At 41.2% G+C, this 25,029-nt stretch overlaps 2 protein-coding genes across 44 annotated transcripts in view; one reads left to right on the top strand and one right to left on the bottom strand.

The window, feature by feature from the left end:
• EEF1AKMT1 (EEF1A lysine methyltransferase 1) overlaps nt 1–25,029 on the top strand; it is a 208,275-nt gene that overhangs the window by 89,708 nt on the left and 93,538 nt on the right. The window contains exon 6 of one of the 7 annotated variants that reach the window (XM_054447262.2): nt 10,674–10,702. The exons of 4 other annotated variants lie outside the window; for them this stretch is intronic. In XM_054447262.2, the coding sequence (XP_054303237.2) occupies nt 10,674–10,687 (14 nt within the window). In that variant the 3' untranslated portion in view covers nt 10,688–10,702. Of the gene's footprint in view, nt 1–4,897; nt 6,080–8,413; nt 9,810–10,673; nt 10,703–25,029 lie in introns of those variants that run through there. 2 more of the 7 variants (XM_063650601.1, XM_054447265.2) reach the window with 2 other exon arrangements.
• The window catches only part of IFT88 (intraflagellar transport 88), a 133,856-nt gene continuing 112,805 nt past the window's right edge, over nt 3,979–25,029 (bottom strand). For 18 of the 37 annotated variants that reach the window (XM_054447248.2, XM_054447257.2, XM_063650582.1 and 15 more), the window contains 3 exons: nt 24,536–24,602; nt 4,536–4,646; nt 3,979–4,292 (listed from right to left, as the gene is read on the bottom strand). In XM_054447248.2, coding sequence (XP_054303223.2) covers nt 4,171–4,292; nt 4,536–4,646; nt 24,536–24,602 — 300 coding nt within the window. In that variant the 3' untranslated portion in view covers nt 3,979–4,170. Of the gene's footprint in view, nt 4,293–4,535; nt 4,647–24,535; nt 24,603–25,029 lie in introns of those variants that run through there. The other 19 variants (XM_063650569.1, XM_063650574.1, XM_063650571.1 and 16 more) reach the window with 3 other exon arrangements.

The raw sequence follows: 25,029 nt of genomic DNA, 5'->3' as shown, positions 1-25,029 counted from the left end.
CGGCCACAGTAATTTTTTTTTATTACATGCCAAGCATTGTATATATAAGAACCATAGAGACTGCAAATGATATTCTTACCATAGAAAGGTCCTCTTTCCTCTCTTAGGCAGAGAGGATTCAGGACTAATTACTTCAGTCCAGTCAGGGATTGAGCTGAGTTGCAGGGTCTCCTCCTTCTGTTGCCCAGGCTGGAGTGCAGTGATACAATCACAGCTCACTGTAACCCTGAAGTCCTGGTCTCGAGTGATCCTCCTGCCTCAGCCTCTCGAATAGTGGGGACTATAGGTGCATGCCACCATGCCCCGGCTAATTTTTTTATTTTTTATAGAGACAGGGTATCACTATGTTGCCCAGGCTGGCCTTGAACTCCTGGCCTCAAGCAATCCTCTTGCCTCAACCTCCAAAAGCACTGGGATTACAGGCATGAGCCACCTCACCCAGCCTGGGCTGCAGTTTTTGTATAAGGGTCAGTCCACTGTTGATTCATGTTTGTCCTTCTAGGCTTTTGATTAGGAGCCTAGATTTGTCTCCTCAGCTGAGAAAGATGGAGAGTCAAGTTGGTCCCTCCAGGTTTTGACTTTAGATCGTTAGCCTCCTGCCCCCATGCAGATTCAAAAAATAGCAAATATCTTTTTTTTTTTTTCTTCAAGACGGAGTCTTGCTTTGTTGCCCAGGCTGGAGTGCAGTGGTGCAGTCTTGACTCACTGCAACCTCTGCCTCCTGGGTTAAAGAGATTCTCCTGCCTCAGCCTCCCAAGTAGCTGGAATTACAGATGAGCACTATGCCCAGCTAAATTTTGTATTTTTAGTAGAGACAGGTTTTTGCCATATTGACCAGGCTGGTCTCAAACTCCTGACCTCAAGTGATCCATCCGCCTCCTCCCAAAGTGCTGGGATTACAGGTGTGAGCCACTATGCCCGGCCCCCAAAATAGCAATTATCTTGAGGGTAGACTAAATAGCAAATATCTTGTGGAAAGCCTTTCCCCCTAGCAGGACATCGTCCCCTAAGAACTATGGGAGATTTAAGCCCTTAAAACCTCCATCCCAGTTCCCTAGCCTCCAGCATTACCCCAGCTGAAGCAGCACTCCAGCAAATGCCCCATGGTGGAAAGCCAGCCATACATTTGGGGCTTCTCTAAGTTTCCAGTTTGTCATGCCAACCCCAAATGACCACCTGAAAAACTCTGCTAGTTTCTCTAGATGACGCTTTTTCCCTGAGGAAAGCACAGTTCTTAGCCCATGCCTAGAACTGGCAAATATCTCCAGAAAAACAGGCAGGATCAGCAGTTCATTTAGAAATGGCTCTTTTGGGCCAGGCGCGGTGACTCATGCCTGTCATCCCAGCACTTTGGGAGGCCGAGACGGGTGGATCACGAGGTCAGGAGTTCAAGATCAGCCTCTGGCCAAGATGGTGAAACCCCGTCTCTACTAAAAATACAAATATTAGCCAGGCATGGTGGCAGGCACCTGTAATCCCAGCTACTTGGGAGGCTGAGGCAGAGAATTGCTTGAACCCAGAGAATTGGGAGGCAGAGATTGCAGTGAGCCGAGATCGCGCCACTGCACTCCAGCCTGGGCGACGAGCAAGACTCTGTCTCAAAAAAAAAAAAAAAAAAAAAGGCTCTTTCCTCTCTGCAATTTTTAGCTTTATTACTTCCACAGATCTCCAGAGACTTTGAACACGATTTTTGCAATGATTTGTTTTCTTCCCCAGCTGCTACAGAGGGCTTCCATGACCTACTGCATCCTTCTCAGAACTGGAAGTTTGAATCCTGAAACCTCCTACATCACTTGTTGCTCTTCTCAGTTTCTTCTGCTGAGCCATCCTTTTTCTCCTGTACTCACGAGCACATTGCTTATACTTCTTCTCTAGCCTCACTCTCAGACCTAAGTGATCTCATTCAGTTTCATGGTTTTAAGTACGAAGTGTACATAGATGGATCCCACATCTCTACCTGTAGCCCTCACTTCTGTGACCTCCAGATTTTAAAGATTAACTGCATTCTTTGTATCTCAAATTGAATGCTTGAGACAAATTTAACATGGGTAAAATACATCTACTTATTTCCCCCCCAAATCTATTCCTGTCTTACCAAAAAGACAACACTAGCCACTCCGTTCCTTAGCCACAAATTTTGGCATCATCTTTTCCTCTCTTTCCCTCACAATCCACATCCAATCCCTTAGTAAGTAACTCTCAGCTCTGCCTCCAAATATATGCTGAATCTGACCAATTCTCACAATTTTCTATTGCTAAAAACCTGGTCTCAATTGCTTTCATCTCTTACCCAGGCTACTGCTAGTAGTTTCCACTCTTCCCTTCCATCCCACTTGCCCACTTCATCTTCATGGAGACCAGTGTGATGACTGGTTTCCAAAGGTTAAATGAAAACGCTTCACTCACCTCCCTTGCATGAAACCTTCTAGCAGCTGTTCTATAGTAACTAGAATGAGATCCAAACTGTCTTTATAAGGCTGTACATGCTCTGAACCCTGCCTACCTTTTGGATCTCATCTCCTTTCCCTTTCCTGCCCATGTAGCACACCACCCACATTGCTGGATCCCAAACCCTCTCACTCACTGTCATTGTAGCTCAATAACCCTGTGACACATCCAGATCATTCATTTTTCAGTGTGCAGCACTTGCTGCTCCTTCTGCTCAGAACACTGCTTTCTTCTCACCATTCTAGTGTTAATACCAAGGCCACCTCTTAGAGTCCCTCCTCCATAATCACTACCTATTGTATTACTCCATTTTGTTCTCTTAACTGTAATTAACAATATCCAGAGTCCTTTAAAAACATATTTTCTGGCCAGGCACACTGGCTCACACCTGTAATCCTAGCTCTGGGAGGCCAAGGTGGGCGGATCACGAGGTCAAGAATTCGAGACCAGCCTGACCAACATGGTGAAACCCCGTCTGACTAAAAATACAAAAATTAGCCAGGCGTGGTGGTGCGCGCCTATAATCCCAGCAACTCAGGAGGCTAAGGCAGGAGCATCGCTTGAAACCAGGAGGTGGAGGTTGCAGTGAGCCAACATCGCACCACTGCACTCCAGCCTGGGCGACAGAGTGAGATTCCATCTCAAAAAAAACCCAAACGAACAAAATGTATTTTCCATCTTCCCCACCAGAATTTAAGCTTCTTGAGGGCGAGGTATAGTTCTTTTTCACTACTGTACCCCCCAAATTTTAATGACTTCTCTGCACATACTGGATGTTTACTGTATTTGTTGGCTGTCTCATCAATTAGAGCATAACCTACTTTGGGAGCAAGGAATGTGGTCTAGTTTTCCTCCCTCGCAGCTAAGAGCAGCATGCACATTGCAGAGACAATGGTAAGTAAGATGATTGAGGGGTCCATTCTCTTTGGTATAGTGTTACAGATAAGCCACTTCTGCTGACTTCCTCAGCATTATAATTCCTCTGGAGACTCTAGACCAGGCAAACACATTGCTAAAGAAAAATGCAGGCAGTCCTGCCCCCACCCCACTAAGTAAGTCACAAATGGGAAAAGCAATCTTAAGAGTTGTTATTGCTCTGTGCTATTGGTGCACACCCCTGGGCTGAAGTAGAAAGGAACTTCGGAAAGGAGCACTAGGGTTATGGTTTGGTATTTAATCCCATTACGCTTTATACTGCTTCCAAAACATAATTGTTTTAATAGTGTTTCTAATCCCCACGAGGCAAATCTTCCAAAGAATTTCCGAACTCCAAGCAATTTAAGTATGAATAGAAATTGTGTCTATGTCCACACAGCATTTTTCAAGCTGCAAGCCATGAAATCAATGTAGTGACTTCACTACTAGCACTTTGTTTGAATGAAATTATAGAAAATATTAGCATGTATTGCAATAATAAGGGAAAATTTTTATGACTACATACACAGATATGTACTAGGTTGTGTTATGAAATTTATTTCTTCCTGTGTGTCAATGTTTTCAAAAAGCTAAGGAAGTCACTGGCCTAAAGTATTAGTTTTACCTGTTTTTATTCCTTAAAAGAAAAAAACAACTTAAATGCATACGTACAGAATAGAATACACTTATTTAAAGTTTTGACAGTGAAAAAAAATTGCAGGTTAGATATTTAATCCAACGTTTAACATGAGGATGATCTCATAAGGCAATTTCTTTCCTTTAATAAATAACATATTAAAGTGAATATTATTCTGGAAGCAAATCATCTCCTAATTCTTCATCAGCAAAATCATCCTCATCAATCCTTTTTTTGGCTGCAGTTTTTGGTCTTTCTATTTGAGGGCCAAGTGGGTCCACATAGGACGCATCTAGGTTTCAAAAGAGATTGTCATGTTAGAGTTATGTAAACAAACAAAACAAAACAAATGTGAAACCATCAGGCTCATAATCAAAATGAATAACTCAGAGTAAACAGAAATGGTCTCCCAAGTCATTTTAAATTTTATCTGTAAATATCAAATTCTTAAGAATTCCCAGCGACACCTTTTGGCCATCTCACCAGTCTTCTTCAGACCTGCTATGCCTGGAGGAACTGGGTGGAGAGTACTTGCCTATTTCTTTGTTACTGCTACTTTCATAAGGTTCATTTGTCCCAGGTAAAGCTCTGAGTCTGGCATTTAGTCGTTCACCTTTACTACTGGCACTATAGTTCTGGCCACTGTCTGAAAACACAAAAATAAAAATGCATTTGTTTAATATGTTGAGAAAACATAAAACTACATTATGCATCTTAAAGCATACTTATTTGCCAAGAAACAAGCAGGTTGTTTAATCTGGAAGCCAGCTTCTTAGGGATGTAATTCTTGTTTTCTGAAATTTAAAAGAAATATCTTGTGGGAATCTATAATATAGATAAAACATCACTTAAGAGTAGTCTGTATATGTATTCTTTCAAATGTGTGCTTACTTATAGGTTTCAATTTTATAGAAGAACTTAAGAGAAAGTAAGAGATCACCCTGACTAGTATAACCTAGCAAAGAACAAAGCACCTGAAGAAAGAACAAATGGGAAGTCACAAGCTCAGATCAACCTCCTATCGTGGCTGGAGAGGGGCCCTAAAACCACATCACATGAAAAACAGCAGAGGAGGCTAGGTAAACTTAACCTAGTGGGCACAGAACCTAGATCACACAGGACTTTCTTCAAACATTTGAAGTATGTTCACAGAGAAGAGGATTAGACTTCCCCTGTATAGCAGGATAGATTTTGGCTTGATATAATGACAAACTTAAAAAAGAATTATAATTGCCCAAACAGGCAATGGCTGCCTTAGGAAAAAATGTTAATATGTATCACTGAGGATTTTCAGATAAAGCTGAACACTAACATTAGTAGGAAATGTTAGTAGTACTTTTTAACTAGACATTTATGTGACATTTTCTAAAAGAACTACTCCTCTAGCCCCACAGTTTTCCTTTCTTCCCCTTAGAATTCCTAGAGTGATATTTTTTTTATTATGTAAGCCTCACTTTTAATAAGAGTAGTCCACTGATAAACACACTGACCATTTCGTTTTTGAATATACTTTGTTTTTAAGTTTACTCATAATGTCTCTGGGAATAAATCAGAACAAGATGGTCTTTAAAATCCCCACATTTTAAGATTGGCCAGCTGACCCAAAATAGTAAGTCTTCTCTAAGGTTCTTATCCAAAACCTTACCATTTCCCCTACCACTGACGTTACGGGAAAATAAAGCTCTTTAGTGTATTGAATATGTCTACACACTTTAGTAGATTTTAAATTATTTTGTCCCTCTCTATTTTTTGTTAAAACAAAAGTTAATTTTTTCCATGCAGAAATGTATATGGGTGTCTTTTAAACTGCCTGAGTGAGCTCAAGTCAATAAAGTTTGAAAAACATTGCTCTAGGGATATTTCTTTTACTTTGCTTTTTTTCTGAATAATGTATATCCTACCTGTCTCCAAGAAAGGTTTAAGATAAGCCACCAAATATATACACAATAACTATATAGCAATCTTTTAAAAGATGAATGAGTATGTGAGAAGAAAAGTTTGGGTAAGAAACGTAAAACGAAGTTGGCAGGGAGTGGTCCAAACAGTAAGGCAAACCTTCTTGCCTTAGGGTTTGCAGTCAATGAAGGGCGAGGGCATACATAGTTCTTTGACTCATGGGTACATAAGATATGACAACCAATGTCTCCACAAAAATGTAAGTGTTCTCATTACAGAGGTAAGATGGAAATGCCTCACAGAACTGCTCACTGAGGAATACTGTGGACTGTCAGAAACACACCCTCATTAGTAAATATGACAATGTTATTTCACGTTTTATATAGATGTAAATTACCAACAAAACCCTGATAGCTCCCTCAGGCACCCCAAACCCTTCTGAAATCCAAATCCAAATTCCTAGCCTGAAAGATTCAAATTTTGTGGAAAAAGCAAATCTTTAAAAAATAAAACCTGGGGCCGGGCATGGTGGCTCACGCCTGTAATCCCAGCACTTTGGGAGGCCGAGGCAGGCGGATCACGAAGTCAGGAGTTCGGGACCAGACTGACCAACATGGTGAAACCCCATCTCTACTAAAAATACACAAATTAGCCGGTGGGGGGTGGTGCACGCCTGTAATCCCAGCTACTCAGGAGGCTGACGCAGAAGAATTGCTTGAGCCTGGGAGGCAGAGGCTACAGTGAGCCAGATCGTGCCACTGCATTCCAGCCTGGGCTACAGAGCGAGATTCCATCTCAAAAAAAAAATAAATAAATAAATAAAAATAAAGTGCTTATATAAAAAATAAAACTTGGTTGGGCAGAGTGGCATGCACCTATTATCCCAGCTGCTTGTAGGGATGAGGTGGGGGGATCACTTGAGCCCAGGAGTTCAATGCTGCAATGAGCTATGACAGCACCACTGTACTCAGCCTGGGTGATACAGCAAGACCCCATCTCTAATATAAATAAATAATAATTACAATATTTGTAGTCTTTGAAGATTGGACTCTATAGTTTCTGTTGTTGCTTACTCTTAGTGGCTTATTTCCTCATGCGTGCATACTTTTTCTTAACTGTAGGTTCTTATTCTTTGGAACTTAAAAGTGCATTCCTCCAAGGAGGATTTAAGTTTATTTCTTGTAGGCACCTTGTAGCCTCACCAACTCAAGTCCACTTTAAACCAAATTTTCAGCTTGGTGTTCTTCAGAACCCACAGATATAATATGTATTCTAGCTCCAAAACTATGTGAGTGAAGGCTTACTTATGGTTAGGAATTATCAAAGGAGCTCTTGTTTTCTACATTAGAACCAAGGTGAAAATCCGTCATCTGTAGGGTGGCCTCTTTTCTTTTCTTTTTTTTTTGAGATGGAGTTTCGCTCTTGTTGCCCAAGCTGGAGTGCGATGGTGTGATCTTGTCTCACTGCAACCACCGTATCCCGGGTTCAAGCGATTCTTCTGCCTCAGCCTCTCGAGTAGCTGCGATTACAGGCATGCGCCACTGCGCCCGGCTAATTTTTCTTTCTTTTGTATTTTTAGTAGAGACGGGGTTTCACCTTGTTAGCCAGGCTGGTCTCAAACTCCTGACCTCAGGTGATGCACCTGCCTCGGCCTCCCAAAGTGCTGGGATTACAGGCTTGAGCCACCGTGCCCGGCCAGAGTGGCCTCTTTTCGACTTGACCTACTCAGAGTATTGCCGGTGAGAAGTCCTACCTTTGTGACAGGGATTCTTTGATCCAACCTCTGCTCTGGCCTTTTTGACACCCCAGGCCTTATCTCTTGGTCCCCATGAGTGTCTATAATCTGAGGTTCTCAATCATGAGGGATTAACTAGGCAAATGCCAGCTCCTGCACTTGCTTACTCTTTTGGATTTATACTTTCTAGATCTTTTTGGCCTCCAAAGAATTTCCTTCTTTCCTACCAACTCGGCCATGCATTTTTAAAGTTTTTTTCATTTTATTTTTTCCTTCTCCTTTTCTTTTCTTTTTTTTTTTTTTTTTACATTCAACATACCATTTTTAGGAGCGCTATACTTGGAGTTTTCCTGAATATTTAGACTATCTTACCATCAGACATAGATATCTGTAATAATTTTATAGTCAGTAGAAACACACAAAAATGTCATTTAAAAGGCTAAGTCTAACCCCTTTATTTTTCAGATGAGAAAACAGGCTTAGGATAGTGAAGTGAAGTGACTTGTTCAAGAGTGCATAGTTGGTGACAAGATCAGCACCAAAACCCAGCCTTCCTGACTGCCAGCCTGGTCCTTGCCTGTTAGACAAATAGTGCCTCTTTAGCAAAGGATCTGTGTAAAGTGTGGCACCTGGGCCTTATTCATATTCAGATTCCAAGCATATGCTATTCCAAGCTCAGCAGTTTGGCTCGCCCCACAAAATGTGGCTATCTTAATAATGACAGTTAAGCATTTAAAGGAAACTCACAATCTCTAATATCTTTTCACTACCCTGTATTTTAGACCCTTCTGCTGGCCCCAGAACAACCTGACCCCCTCCTTGCCTTATTAAGCAAGTCTGCAAAAAAATCTTAACATATTTCTACTTGGTGGCTGACTACATCGTGACTTGACCAATGTTTTTACAAGGCAATGCATACTAAGAAGATGACCTATTTGTAACATTTTAGAGCGACGTAGTTTTAAAATATGAGGTTTTATTTATTTTTTGGTAAGAAAGTGACTTTTAAGCTGGGTGTGGCGGCCTGAGCCTGTAATCTCAGCTACTCAGGAAGCTGAGGCAGGAGGAGAATTTGAGGCCAGGAGTTCAAGAAAGTGAGTCTTATAGAAGGCTCTATTCACAGGATAAATTAAGTAAGGTTAAGGGGCTAACTACATAAACTTTGCTGAAAATTTCTCTCCAAATAAAAATGAATTGTTTCCAAGGAAAGACAGTCTTTACTAATTTAGAAAGAATATGGTTATGAGCATGAAAATAATTTATAGCAGTAATAAACTTAAGATAGAAAAAATAACTGTACAGGGAAGATGAAAAGCAGTGTCCTTCATTTTTGCTAATTTTCTAAACAGGTTACGGCAGAGATTTTTATCATATTTAAATTCAATGATTTTGTGAAACTGAGTACATAGTACATTTATATAAGTAATGAAAATAAGAAAAATGTATCAATTTCTTTAACACCACCGATGCTATTTTAAATTCTGATGAGTGTTAACTGTGCTCCTGCTCAGTACCTTATGCTGTTCACACCCAACAGAGGCAAAAGGAGATGCAGCCACTGCCTTCAGGAACTTTACAATCTGTGGGTGACTTTTACCTTAAGCATTCACTATAAATAATTTCCATGATGTCATACCTATAACACATTTTAAAGAGTCAATAAAAGTACTTGCCTTTCCTGCATTTTTCTTATTTTACTGATTTCTGTATGAACATTATTTTGCTTAGAGAAAAGTAAAAAGGAAACTACGTTGTGTAATTATTATTACTGACTTTACTCCAGTTGCAAATAAGATTGTCTCTTGGAAGTTATATCATCTCTCAGAGCTGTTAAGTGATCCAAGTCTATGGAGCTCCCAATGGCAACAGCATCCCCCTTAAACATCAGCCAAGGAAGTTTGATGTGGGATCTCACCGCAGTGGGGAAGAAGGGGCCTGTAATAACTGCTCCAGGGTGACACAACTGTGGAGAACATAATTCAACTTGGAATTATTTCCAGTTGAACATTTAGTTTATTCCCAATGTTTCTACCACACATATTGTGATCAATATGTGTGTACATAATTATTTCTTTAAAGTAAGTTCCTATCAAAGGTTATGGGCATTTTAATTAATTAATTTATTTTTTGAGATGGAGTCTTGTTCTGTCTCCCAGGCTAGAGTAAAGTGGCACAATCTCGGCTCACTGCAACCTCCGCCTCCCGGGTTCAAACGATTCTCCTGCTTCAGCCTCCTGAGTAGCTGGAACTACAAGTGTGTGCCACCATGCCCAGTTAATTTTTGTATTTTTAGTAGAGACAGGGTCTCACCATGTTGGCTAGGCTGGTCTCGAACTCCTGACCTTAAGTGATCTGCCTGCCTTGGCCTCCCAAAGTGCTGGGATTACAGGCGTGAGCCACCGTGCCCGGCTGCGTATGGGCATTTTAAAGGGCTTGATGAATATTTCCAAACATTCCCAGCAGGGTGTGCCACTTAGAACTCCCCCCAGCAGAATTTAGTTAATAAAGAGTGCTCATCTCATCTCATCCTTGCTATCCTTGGGAATTACCTTTTAAAAAATTCATTGCTAATTTTATAGGTTAGTTTGTGCTGGTAGCAAGCCCTAAGCCTGTCATAAACAGGCCTTAAAGAAACTGGCCATAAACAGGATTTCTGCAGCAATGTGACATGCTGGTGGTGGCTATCACACACACTGCTAGAAGTTGTTGGTTTACTGGAGCAGGGCAAGGAAAACCTGGCCCCCCTGAGCGGAAAACTGCTCAAGCCAGAAACAACAGCAGGAGCAGCCTGTGCCTTAACAACATGCTTTTGCTGCAGATAATCAGCCAAGGCCTGTTTCTCTGCTCCTCACTAAAAATGCTTTGTTTCCCATAAGGAATGCTTTTAGCTAATCTATAATCTATAGAAGCAATGCTTAGCACTGGCTTACTGTCAATAATATGTGGGTCAGACTCTGTTTGTGGCTCTCAGCTCTGAAGGCTGTCAGCCCCCTGGTCCCACTCTGCACTCTATTTCTGTGTCTATGTCTTTAATTCCTCTAGTGCTGCTGGGTTAGGGTCTCCACGACCGAGCTGGTCTCGGCAAGCGGCGCCCAACATGGGGGCTCGAACCCGGGTTGAAGGGTCGCCGAAGCGACAGTTGGAGAACGTGGAACTACGCTGGGGGACACCGGAGTACTCTTAAGCAATCCCTGTGGTGAGTAAGAAGGGGAGCTTGGAAGCATCAGGGTAACAATGGACAAGGGTCGAGCAGGCATGAGGCTTGAGTCTGCTTTGGCATCTCCTCAGAAAAGGAGGAGTGAAGGTTAGCACCAGCTGACTTATGCAACATTTTAGTGTGGTAGAGAAATATTGCCCCTGGTTTCCAGACTGAGGAACTATGAATGTAGAGGTCTGGGAAAAGGTAGGCAACACACTGAAAAAGGCATATAAGGATGGTGCTGAGGATATTCCTATAACTCTCTGGTCAGTGTGGGCTCTGGTTTGTTCCACCTTGGAGCCTTTCCATACAGATGACAAGGAGGAGGAATCAGAGGAAGGAGAGTGTAACAAAGTAACTAACGGAAGACGTGACAGAGCAGGTTTGCTTGCCCGCTAAAGAGACAAAGGAGGGAGAGGTTTATTCCTATCCCTCTATAACCCCCCGTTATTTTGAAGAAAAAGAGTGGCCTGACTTTCCAGATCTCTCTTTTCCAGAGGACACTGGGCAAAAAGTAGCTGCCCCAGTGACTGTTCCAGCAGTGCCTCGAGCGACTGCTCTCAGTTCTATTTAGGCAGGAATCCAGCAAGCTAGATGAGAGGGTGATATGGATGCTTGGCAGTTCTGTTAGAATATACTCACCTAATCAACAGGGGAATATTATGGCTACATTTGAGCCTTTTCCTTTTAAATTCCTCAAAGAATTTAAACCAGCTATTAATCAATATGGACCAGGTTCTCTTTTTGTAATGGGGCTGTTAAAGAATGTTGCTGTCTCCAGTCAGATGATGCCAGTGGGGACGGCAGGATTACTTCTAGGTAGGTCTAGTTTAAATTTAAAAGGAGTGCAAGTACATACAGGATTCACTGATTCAGATTACAATGGGGAAATTCGAATTGTTATATCTACTTCTGTTCCCTGGAAAGCAAAGCCAGGAGAGCGTATAGCACAGCTCCTGATTGTGCCATATGTGGGAATGGGAAAAAGTGAAATTAAACAAACAGGAGGATTTGGAAGCACAAATAAACAAGGCAAAGCAGCTTATTGGGTGAATCACATTACTGATAAACGTCCTACCTGTGAAATAACTATTCAAGGAAAAAAAATGAAAGGATTGGTAGATACAGGAGCGGACATTTCCATCATTTCTCTACAGCACTGGCCGTCCGCATGGCCAATTCAACCCATTCAATTTAACAGAGTTGGAGTTGCTGAAGCCCCTGAAGTATATCAGAGTAGTTATATTTTGCATTGTGAAGGGCCCAATGGACAACCTGGGACTATCCAGTCAATTATAACTTCTGTATCTATAAATTTATGGGGGAGAGATTTATTACAGCAATGGGGAGCACAAGTTCTAATTCCTGAGCAACTATATAGCCCTCAAAGTCAGCATATGATACAAGAGATGGGATATGTGCCTCGCATGGGATTAGGAAAAAATTTACAAGAGTTAAAGAAACTGCTTCAAGCAGAAGGACAGCATTCTCATCAGGGTTTAGATCATTTTTGATTGCGGCCATTGTTAAGCCTCCAGAACCTATACCTTTAAAATGGTTAACAGGTAAGCCAATTTGGATAGAGCAGTGGCCGCTGAGTCAAGAGAAACTGGAGGCTTCAGAGGACTTAGTTACTGAATAATTAGAAAAAGGACACACAGCTCCAACATTTTCTCCCTGGAATTCTCCAGTCTTTGTTATTAAGAAAAAATCAGGTAAATGGAGAATGTTGACAGATCTTAGAGCCATTAATTCAGTTATACAATTTATGAGGGCACTGCAGCCAGGATTGCCTTCTCCTACTATGATTCCTAAAAATTGGCCTTTAATAGTCATAGATTTAAAAAACTGTTTCTTTACTATCCCCTTAGCTGAGCAAGACTGTGAACGGTTTGCATTTACAATTCCTGCGGTAAACAACTTGCAGCCTGCTAAGCGTTTTCACTGGAAAGTGCTCCCACAAGGCATGTTAAGCAGTCCAACAATTTGTCAGACTTATATAGGACAAGCAATTGAACCTACTTGTAAAAAATTTTCACAGTGTTACATTATTCATTATATAGATGACATTCTTTGTGCTGCCCCGACTCGGGAAATATTACTCCAATGTTATGATCACTTACGAAACTCGATTTCTCGAGCCGGTTTAATTATAGGTCCTGACAAAATTCAGACTACTCCTCCTTACTCCTACTTGGGGACCTTAGTAAATGTCACTACGGTAGTGCCACAGAAAGTAACCATACGTAGGGATCAACTGAAAACACTGAATGACTTTCAAACATTACCAGGGGACATTAATTGGATACGACCTGCTCTAGGCATTCCTACCTATGCCATGAGTAATCTATTTTCTATTCTTAGAGGAGATCCTAGTCTCACCAGCCCTCGTCAATTAACAAAGGAAGCTGAGGCAGAGTTACAGCTGATTGAGAAGCAAGTGCATAAAACTCAAATAAATAGAATAGATCCAACAAAGACTTTAGACTTGCTGATTTTTCCGACACAGCATTCACCTACTGGTGTTATTGTTCAAGAGCAGGACTTGGCAGAATGGCTTTTTCTTCCACGTACTAATTCACAGACTCTAATTCCTTATTTGGATCAAATTGCTACTCTGGTAGGAAATGGGAGAACCCAAATTGTTAAATTGCATGCATATAACCCTGGAAAAAGTATTGTCCCTCTTACAAAAACAAAAACACAACAGGACTTTATAAATAGTCTTGGCAAACCCATTTAGCTGGTTTCGTAGGTGTTCTTGATAATCACTTTCTGAAAACAAAATTATTTCCATTTTTAAAATTAACTAATTGGATTCTCCCTGGGATAACTAAATCTAAACCAACTGTAGGTGCTGAAAATGTTTTTACAGATGGATCTAGTAATGGTAAAACTTTTTATTCAAAAAGTAAAGTTTTCCAGATGCCCTATACTTCAGCTGAAAAAGCGGAGCGTGTAGCTGTAATTGAGGTACTGACTGCTTTTGAGATGCCTGTCAATGTAATTGCTGATTCTTAATACGTGGTTCATTCCACACAGTTAGTTGAAAATTCTCAGCTACAATTCCACACAGATGAACAACTGATGACTTTATTTACCCAATTACAAACTGCAGTTAGGAACAGAATGCACTCTTTTCACATTACTCATATTGGAGCTCATACAACTCTTCCAGGACCTTTGACTCCAGGGAATCAAATGGCTGATTGCCTAGTTGCTACTGAAATATCTAATGCTAGACGCTTTCACAATTTACCCATGTTAATGCCTCTGGTCTCAAACGCAGATACAGCATTACCTGGAAAGAAGCTAAAGCTATTATCCAGTGATGCCCAACTTGTCAAATGGTGCATTCCTCATCTTTTACAGGAGGAGTTAATCCTCGAGGACTGGAACCTAATTCTCTTTGGCAAATGGATGTCACCCATGTTCCCTCGTTTAGGAGACTAGCTTATGTGCATGTACTGTGTAGATACATTTTTCTCACTTTGTTTGGGCTACCTGTCAAACAGGAGAATCTTCTACCTGTATTAAATGGCATCTTCTGCAATGCTTCATGGTCATGGGCATTCCAGCTTCTGTTAAAACGGACAATGTCCCAGGCTATACTAGCCAAGCTCTAGCTACATTTTTCTCTATATGGAATATTAAACACATTAGTGGCATTCCATATAATTCACAAGGACAAGCCATTGTGGAACGAATGAATCTCTCCCTAAAATGACAATTGCAAAAGCAGAAGGCGGGAAACAGGGACAGTGATTATACGACTCCACACATGCAACTGAATCTAGCATTACTGACTTTAAATTTTTTGAGCCCAACTAAAGGCCAGATGCTATCAGCAGCTGAACAGCATCTACCGAAACCAGCTGCAAAGACAGAAGCGGAACAACTGGTTTGGTGGAGAGATTTGATAATAAAAAGTTGGGAAATAGGTAAAATAATAACATGGGGTAGAGGTTATGCTTGTGTTTCTCCAGGCCAAAACCAGCAGCCGATTTGGATACAATCAAGACACCTGAAACCTTATCATGAGCCAGATGCCAAGGAAGAGATTTTGGGAGGAACCCGAGGACCCCCCGGTTGCAGCCATGTTGAGACTGACAATAAGGAAGACACAAGTCCTGGCGAGCAACACTCGTCGGGCACAGCCACCCCACTGGGGCCAGATCAAGAAGTTGACACAGATGGTGGAAGAAAATCTGAAGAAGGCGGGACAACCAGTTACAATAAGTAATCTAATGGTGGCTATGATGGCTGTGCTCACCATTGCCATGCGTATTTCCCCAGTGACTGCTGAAACAAAAGACAATTATATTTATTGGGCATATATTCCTTTTCCACCACTTCTACAGCCAGTAACATGGTTAGAACCCCCAGTGGAGGTATACACTAATGATAGTTTTTAGATGCCTAGTTCTATAGATGATAGCGGCCCGTCTAAGCCCCAAGAGGAAGAAACAATTATGAATATCTTGTTGGGATTTGAGCATTTACTTATTTGTTTGGGAAAAGCCAATGGGTGTTTACCTCCCAGTCATCAATCCTGGCTGGCGATAGTGCCTGAAAGTAACATCTCCATGACACAATTACATATGCTTTCTGGTCTTAGTATTTATCACGATTATTATGCTCCTGTAACTGAAGTTTACCGCCCTCAAAAACCCATCTGTAAAGTGGATTGGACGTGGTCAGCAAAAATGAAGGTATTTGCTTGGGAAGATTGTGTTGCAAGGCAGGCAGAGGTGTTGTGTAATGATTCATATGGAGTCATTATTGATTGGTCCCCTAAAGGGGCATTTATGAGGCTCACCTCTCAATCTGTAGGTAATGGTCACCCTGCATGTAAACAAAATAATCAGATGGTGGACACGATAAGAAGTACAGCAAGAGTTCCTATTATTTGGGCATATGGTGGTATAGTGGTACCTCAACCCCAAATGATATGACCTGATGTAAGAGCTAAACATAAAGAGTTATGGAAAATATTAATGGCACTGAAAAAGATAAAGATTTGGGAAGGAAAATATACTAAGCCAACCCAACATAATCCTAATTACATGTTAGAATTGGCTCACAACAATTCAGTCTGGATACATAGTTGTGTCTGTCCGCCTTTCCTGTTTGTAGTGGGTGATTTAAAACTTGATCTCCCTAATCATCATATGACTTGTCAAGAATGTAGATTGTTTTCTTGTGTGAATTCTTCCTTGTATAATACTGATCATTCTATTTTAGTAGTAAGAGCCCAAGAAGGCGTATGGATACCTGTAAAGCTTTCCCGTCCTTGGGAAGCCTCTCCTTCTGCGCATATTATTACTGAAATTCTTCGATAGATTTTGAGGCACTCTCGGCGTTTAATTGCCACTTTATTTTAATCATTACGGGATTGACTGCTGTCACAGCTACTGCCACGGTAGCTGGAGTTGCTTTGCATTCCATAGTACAAACAGCAGACTATGTAAATAATTGGCAGAAAAATTCTACTCCGCTGTGGAATTCCCAAACCAATATAGACCAGAAACTAGCTAATCAAATCAATGATCTCCGACAAACTGTAATGTGGCTAGGAGATCGAGTAGTTAGTCTAAAATACAGAATGCAGTTACAATGTGATTGGAATACTTCTGATTTTTGCATTACTCCTCATCTGTATAATGAAACACAGCACGAGTGGGAAAGAGTTCGGAGACATTTAAAGGGTCATACTGGAAATTTATCTTTAGATATTGTAAAACTGAAGAAACAAGTATTTCAAGCCTCTCAGGCACATCTGACGCTAATGCCAGGAACGAAAGTGCTTAAAGGAGCTGCAGATGGATTAGCAGCTATTAACCCGTTAAAACGTATCAAGACACTTTGAGGCTCTGTGATTTCAATGATGATTGTGCTTTTAATCTGTGTTGTCTGTCTTTGTGTAGTCTGCCAATTCAGATCCCAAATCCTGCGAGAAGTAGCCCAGCGTGACAAAGCTGCCTTTGCCTTTATCGCTTTGCAAAAACGAAAAGGGAGACATGCTGGTAGCAAGCCCTAAGCCTGTCATAAACAGGCCTTAAAGAAACTGGCCATAAACAGGATTTCTGCAGCAATGTGACATGCTGGTGGTGGCTATCACACACACTACTAGAAGTTGTTGGTTTACTGGAGCAGGGCAAGGAAAACCTGGCCCCCCAGAGCGGAAAACTGCTCAAGCCACAAACAATAGCAGGAGCAGCCTGTGCCTTAACAACATGCTTTTGCTGCAGATAATCAGCCAGGGCCTGTTTCTCTGCTCCTCACTAAAAATGCTTTGTTTCCCATAAGGAATGCTTTTAGCTAATCTATAATCTATAGAAGCAATGCTTAGCACTGGCTTACTGTCAATAATATGTGCGTCAGACTCTGTGGCTCTCAGCTCTGAAGGCTGTCAGCCCCCTGGTCCCACTCTGCACTCTATTTCTGTGTCTGCGTCTTTAATTCCTCTAGCACCGCTGGGTTAGGGTCTCCACAACCGAGCTGGTCTTGGCAAGTTTGCATTGTTTTAGTTATTGGTGAGGCTGTATATTTTACCACCATGTGTGAGAGAATAGTTTATATCCTCTTCTCTACCTCCCTGCAACTCACTCACTTCTTAAATCATTAGAATCTGACTTTTGCCTCTAACAGTACACTGAGACTGCTTTCTTTAGGGCTATCAAAACTATCTTAGTTGAAAAATCTAACGGCCCTCTGCAGTCTTCAAGGCCCAATTAATCAATACGTATGTAATCATTTTTCAACATTCCCCTTCCCTTAAGCTAGGAAGTCTATCAATTGCCCCTATTAGTTTCTTATTTTTTGAAAGTACTATCTAAAATGAAACTTTCTAAAAAATTCTGCTCATTCCTTTGAATGTGTTATGAATATAGTAGTTCTTACTTTTTCAAATCTCTTCTTAAATAACTCTCTTTTGGTGAGCTATAAATTGATTTCATTACCCATTAGACACTTTGTAAAAGTTTTTTTGGTCTGTCTCTCTCTTCTACTTTTAAGAAGATGATATTCAATTTAGCCTCTATTAAGATGCAATAATTAAGATCTATTCTCACTCCTTAAGTATGAGGAAGTATTTGTTTATATCTAGAAACACTGAAGAGCATCAGACAATACCTTTGGGACCTTTAGGAGGCCTTTACTGACCAATTTACTTCTAGGTGCTCTGTAATCTGACTTGCAAATGGCCTATCCTCTTATTACCAGGAAGCTAGTCTTCCTTTGCTCCTGTCCCTTTCCAAAGTTAAGAGGCAGCGCACCACAGCTAGGGATCCAAAGTACTTTCCCAACCCACAGTCCAAGAAAGTAATGACCTCATCAGCTCAGATGACATAATACTGTGATAATTTTACAAGGACCATTGCTTGGACCTAGCCTTACTCTGAGAATTTCAGCTCATTCTTACATTGCTACGGCTGCGATTCTCAGTTTGATTTCAACCCTCACCCCCTACTTCTATTGATCCCATTACATTATTACCCAACAAAACCTAACAGGAATATATTAAAATTGTAAAAATGAACGCTGATAGCTACTGTATAGGCAATACTCAAGTGAGGAGAGGGAGACTCTGGAGGGACTAAGTGAAGAGAACAAAGGAGGTAACATCATATATTTGTTATGTGGCAAACTTAAATACTTAATACCTAGCATATAAAGAGGATATAAGAGGTGAAGCTGAAAGAATGTTGGTATTTACTGAGTACTTATTATGGCTAGAAAACGTGAGAAATGTTTATCTGTAGATAAAACAGCAGAAAGGTAGGAAGGGAAAGAGGGTAAAAACTCATAAAATGTGTGTTTGTATGTATGTGCACACACATATATATAAAATACATGTGTATATATTTTACAGATAGGATATATGCATGCATATATATGTGTGTATGCATATATATGTATGTATGTGCATATATATTTTGTAAAAGTTTTGGATTACATTTCCTGTGCTTTTTGTAACTTGCCTCTGCAGGCAATTATAAAAAAGGAGTTTCACAAATGTTTTGATTAACAGCAGCATTACTGAAGTAAATATTCAGCTTTCCAAATTGGTAACCTCAAGAACCAACATTTATTTTTATTTATAAGCACTAGTATTCTTGTTTAAAAAAAATTCAACTCAACAGTGAGACGGGTACACTTGGTTACACTGCATGGATAAACATGACCCTCTTGTGTTAGGGAGAAACTGAGGCTCTCACATTCAGAGGTCACACACTGGCAGTGGTGAGAACATGGGCGTTGGCAATGCAGTGGACACTGGTATTCCAGGCCCTGACCATGCACTCCCTTTGTCAGGCAGGAGTCACAGTAGCCATGCTCACCCTTGCACGTGCTTGCCCTTATCAGGAGTTTCTCTAAGAGCTTTCCACAAGAGCCCATTTCCTCCTCTCAGCAACCCTATCAGGAAGGTCCTATCTTCACTCTCATTTTACTGATGAGGAAACTGTGACAAAGAGATTTAAGTAACTTGTTCACATAAGATGTGATGAGTTCAGGAAGGGGGTCCATGGATGTTGAATGAATGCCAGGAATGGGGATTATGACAAGGACTGAAAACTCAGGGCAACAGGCAAAGGGCGAGAGGAAAGGAGCATGTTCTGTTGAAGACACAAAATCTCATCATATGCTCTGTGATGTGTGTTGACATAGTAAGGTGGGTGAGTTGTAAACAACTAAGGTGGTTTTAAGAGAAGAAGTTCACTGATACAGACTTTTACTGTTCCAGTTGTACACCAGGATGAAATGGCTTCAAGCAGTGCTTTGATCAAAAGGATAATTCCCAGGCCCCACCTGTCATTACCAAAAATATTCATGGAGATTTTGGCTTAGAGCAGGGATTAGCAAACTACAGTGTGTGGGCCAAATCTGGCCCACCCTGTTTTTGTCTATCCAGCAAGCTAATGATTTGTACATTTTAAAATGGTTAGGAAGAAAAGCAAACAATAATAATATTTTGTGACATACAAAACTTATATAACATTCTAACTTCAGTGTCCAAGAATTAAGTTTTATAGAACACTATCACATTTATTCACTTATACACTGTGTACAGCTGCTTTCAATACACAACAGCAGAGTGGAATATTCTCGGTAGATGAGACTTGGCCTGCAAGCCTAAACTATTTACTATCTGGCTCTTTACAGAAAAAGTCTGCACACCCCAAACTACTCAGAATTACTGTATCAGAACACAGGGGACACATTGGCAGATTACACCAGCTGGGTATACTGGCATAGGCAAACTTTTTCTGGAACTGTAACACTGAGACTACTTTGGTGCTCTGGTGCTGTTCACTATCTTCTAATACTTATTATTCATCAAGATTCCTTTGTGATACATACCGTATACAAAGTGGGCTGGATACTCGGGTATCCTGCAAAACTATGGTCTAGATTTATGGGGTGAAGGGACATGCAAGTTGGGACTGAGGCTGACAGGCATGATCCTTAGAGAAGTGACAGCACCCACCCCCCGGCCTCTCAAGACTCCCTCCCCCATATAGATGACCAGCAATTCCTCCTGTAATTGGCTGAGTTGTGTCGGCCTGTCCTCTACATTTAGGCCTATGCACCTCCTCAGAGCGTACGTTCCTTGTCTCGTCCTCCCTGGTAGGCACTGAGCATGACTTGTTCATTCTCTGCTTGTGACACCATCAAGCCCCAGCAAAACTGTGGAAAGGTGTTAATTAGCCATGCTCAACCTTGGACTAGAATATTAAAATATAACTGGCCGGGTGTGGTGGCTCACGTCTGTAATCCCAGCACTTTGGGAGGCCAAGGCGGGCGGATCATGAGGTCAGGAGATCGAGACCATCCTGGCTAACATGGTGAAACCCTGTCCCTACTAAAAATACCAAAAATTAGCCGAGCGTGGTGGTGGGAGCCTGTAGTCCCAGCTACTTGGGAGGCTAAGGCAGAAGAATGGTGTGAACCCAGGAGGTGGAGCTTGCAGTGAGCAGAGATCGCGCCACTGTACTCCAGCGAGACTCTGTCTCAAAAAAAAAAAATAAATTTTTATATATATATATAAAAAACTTCAGTTTTTTAAAATAAAATATGTTTACAATATGCTTTATAAAAGATACCATAAAGTGAATTTCTGTTCACTGAATCTTATCCTGATTTTCATTATAAAATTATTTTCAGTCTAAAACTGATACATTTTCATTGGAAAAGTTTATATCCAAGACATAGAAATCAAACTAAAAACTGCAGAAAGCCATTAAAAATCACAAGGCAAACCAAAAAGCACTTTAAAAATGAAAGCTTAATAACACCATACTCAAAATATGTCACAAAATGCCACTATCATGCAAAAATAGAAAATGCCATGCAAGAAGGAATTCTTGTGTCTTGAGGACAGCTACACATGAGAAGCAGATGTGTTCTGTCAATTTCTCAACCTTTAACAAAATTCAACCAAAACAACGGGCAGAATATAGTTATTCCCCTCATCAGTTTATCTGCAGAGAACATAAATACTGTTAACTATCAAGACTTTGAAATCAAAAGGAAGGAGAAAGGGAGAGAAGCCTCACAGCCTGGGTTCATTCTGACTTCACAGCCAGGGCCAGCCTTGGAGTGTGGCCTGTGCTGAGAACTGGAGAAGGGCGACAGAAAACACGATTCCTGCAGAAGTGTCAGTGTGGAACCAGCTCAGCCACAGAAAGCAGCATTCAAACTAGGCTCCAGGATGAAATGAAAAAGTCTGGGATGATGCATAACTCGAGATGTCAGAAAATAAGGAACGAAAAGGTAAATGATGGGGGAAAGCACCCTAGGAAGGGACTGATGAGTGCTTTAAATTTGTGCCAGAAGAACCTAGTAACACACAACCCTGCTTGTAAAATGCCTCGAGAGTACAGAGTTCTCTCTGTGTATGCCAAAAGTCTCTCGTGAGAATAAAGCTTATTTGTGCACTAGAACTGACTATTTGTGTTGGACTGGAAGAAAGAAAGGAAAATGGATTAAAAAAGAAAAAGCAGAAGTGGGAGGCCAGGACCAGAAGGGGACTCTTCAAGAGGAAGGCCTCTCTTTTCGTGCAAACAGGTATCAGATCTGGGGTGGCCCTACCTGTCTTCATTGTCAGTCCCTTCTTCCCTGACCGTGGAGGAGGTCCCTGGCCGGGTGAAGCCCTCTCTGTGCTCTGATGCCAGCATGACTGAAAGAGGGCTATGGGAAAGGTCACCAGGGAGGCTGGGCAATTCATGTCAAAGGATCTGAACCTCTGGTGGCCTGAGGCACACTGATCAATCTGTTTCCGAGAGGCAGCTGTCAGTCTTCCTGGGGTTACTTTCTCGGGGGTGGGACCCTGGACACTGTTCCCTGGGCTCTAGGGAAGCACCACACCATTCAGCAGTTTTTCGGGTATGCTATCACATCCCATTAGAAGGTCCTGATGTTTCTGAGGCAGATTTTCAAAGTGATGACATCTGAGAAACTAAGGCTTAAGTTAAGGGGAGAGATTTTATAAACTTACGAATTACCAGGGAAGGGTCAGAGAACTTAACATAAGGTTGTTGATGTTTAGAAGGAACTGGCTGGTTATTCTGAACTTAAGATTTTCAGAGAGAAATGCAGAATCCTTAGGGGATGGTGAATCTGGCCCTAGAATTTTAATACTTAACACTTCCTTAGGGGTTACTCAAGACAATTACTCCTTAAAGGGACAGTTATTTCCAAGAGAGCTGATATCACGTACTTCCTGCTTCCTAGGAGCAAGGATGAACAAGCAGCACTGTGCTGGTCTGGGGAGCTGTCTAGAGTTGCTTTTGACTGTTGCATAATGCCTAGTCTGTGGACTTCTTGGCTATTAAGAACATTTTTGGTACACACCCATGATCCCTCATCCACAATTCCAAATTCCAAAGAGCTCTGAAAGCCAACTTTTCAGGTGGCAATATATAAACTTCTTGGGTATAGAACTTGACTTGATTTGAGGCTATTTATAGTCTTTATTTATCCTTGGTGTGAATATGCATGTTTCACTGAATTAATATGTCTGAGGTGCTCTCCTTGGGTAGTATGTGATACATGGCTAATACATCTTGCTTTCTAAACTCCAAAAGGTTCTGAATTCCACAACACACCTGGCCCCAGGGGTTTGGGGTAAGGAGCTGTGGGCTTATGGCTGCCTCTGGCTTAAGAACTGCTGGGCCAGATCTCTCTGACTAAATCCAACCCCAGATAGTCACGAGGATCCATTAAAGTGGAGTGTGTGAGATATCTGGGGCTAGGGAAGAGCAAGGAGACAGGAGTATCCATCAGGACCATGGTGGCTGAAGAGGTGGAAGTGGCTACTCTTTGATGTGACAGACTGCTTTTGGTACTCTTGAGGCTTGGGCTCAATGCTGCTTTTACTGATTTCTCCAGCTCTGGGTAATGGCTCCTGAAGATAAACAGGCCAGCACCATGAGGTTTAGCTGGAGACGCTGGACTGACTCTTGGGGAATCAAGTGGCCTGGCTAGAACCCGATGCCACTGATGCCTGTAACTACCTACTAAGTTATAAATTGAATTTGACTGCAATTGGGACGAAGACTCCTTGAATTTCAAAGCACAGCTCTGAATTCAAGGAATCTTCGTCCCAACTGCAGTTTCTATCCCTAGGAAAGTTTGAAAACTCATGTACATTTCTCTACCATGGCAGCATCCACAGCACCGTTAGAAGCTGTGTGTCTTTCCAACTAGATTCTAACTTCTTTGAGCGTGGGGACCACGTCTTATTTGTTCCCATGTCCTTGGCTCTTAGTACAGTGTTTGGCACACAGTATGCATCCAATAAACACTGTGAATGGATGAAAGGCCTGCCTAACTAAGAGCTACATTTGTCTTAGTCCTGACTCCTACATCACAAACAGATATGACAGAATGCAGCTGGATAGTTACATGGAGCTGGGTCATATATGCATGAGAGTGCTGAGCATGGATAGGAGAGAATGTAGGTATATTTATAGACCCCAATTCGACATTTATTTTTAAAATTAGCTTCTTTAAAATCACCAAATTTGTACTAAGTTTAACTTACACTGCCTGCCTGAAGTAGAGAAAGAAGGTAGATTGTTGATGGGAAGAAGGGATGGAAAACTCAATAAAATGTCTTATTATGTAATGATGTCACAAGGAGTAAAAGAATTTTAGAGATGCAAAGAACTTCAGAAATCACCAAAAGCCTATAGCATTTATGTGGTGGGTCCAAAGACATATATACATTATCACGATCAAGACTGGGACTCACACTATGTCTCCTAATTCCTAGATTGTCACTAATTCTACACTAAAAGTCAGACTAAAGATTTAGGGCTGTCAGCATTCTGTAAGACCATCCTGCTTCTCATGGTACTTCCTTCAAATGGAAATTTTAAAAATGTAACACAGCAAAACCGCATAAGTACGCCCATCTATGATAATCTGTCCAACCTGAGAGATTAATAAATGAAAAACTTGTTTATTAATCAATTAGCAAAAACAAGCATGGTTATTTAAGAAAATCTGCTAGCATTTACAAATACTCATTTACATATCAGACTGACTGCTTACCAAATTAATTAATGTGAGGTTTTACTGTGTATAAAACAAACCGACAGACACATAAGAGCACTTCAGATTATTGCGAGATGTTTCTAGAAGCCCATATACTAGAAATGTGGAAACCAAGTTTTTCAGGGAAAGAGAAAACACTTACCACTGCTAGCACTTCCTTCTCTTTTGCCACGGGAGCCCCCACTGCCATCTCTGCCTGACTTTATGCGCTAGAGCAATGAGAAGACAAGTTTAAAAGAATAAGTGATATTCCTTCAAAGTTGAATATAGATAAAGGTGGATTTTAAAATTAACATTACTACATTACCCTTAGGACTAACCCATCATACCTGAGAGTTGATTCTATAGGAAAAAAAAAAAGCCTGAGTTGTTTTGGAAGTGGAGGGTTCAAGCCTTCCCCTCTAAGGCTCTTGAGAAAACTCGGATAGCACTTTAATTCAAAAGTGCAGCGTAACCTTGGCTTACACAAACAACTCAAAACCAAACAGTATTTTCTTGATGTGAACGTTCAGGGCTTAAACATGATCTTTAGTTTAAGGGAGGGATGGGTGAGGAGGGGAAGAGAATCTACAAAAGGGCCATTTCTTGCCATTAGTCCTCATATACAATGGTTGGACCTGAACTATTTGAGGGTAA

This window comes from Pongo pygmaeus, chromosome 14 (assembly GCF_028885625.2).
Source record: "Pongo pygmaeus isolate AG05252 chromosome 14, NHGRI_mPonPyg2-v2.0_pri, whole genome shotgun sequence".
Taxonomy (NCBI): Eukaryota; Metazoa; Chordata; class Mammalia; order Primates; family Hominidae; genus Pongo; species Pongo pygmaeus.
The sequence above is the reverse complement of the archived record's forward strand: the minus strand, read 5'-3'. Positions and strand labels throughout refer to the sequence as shown.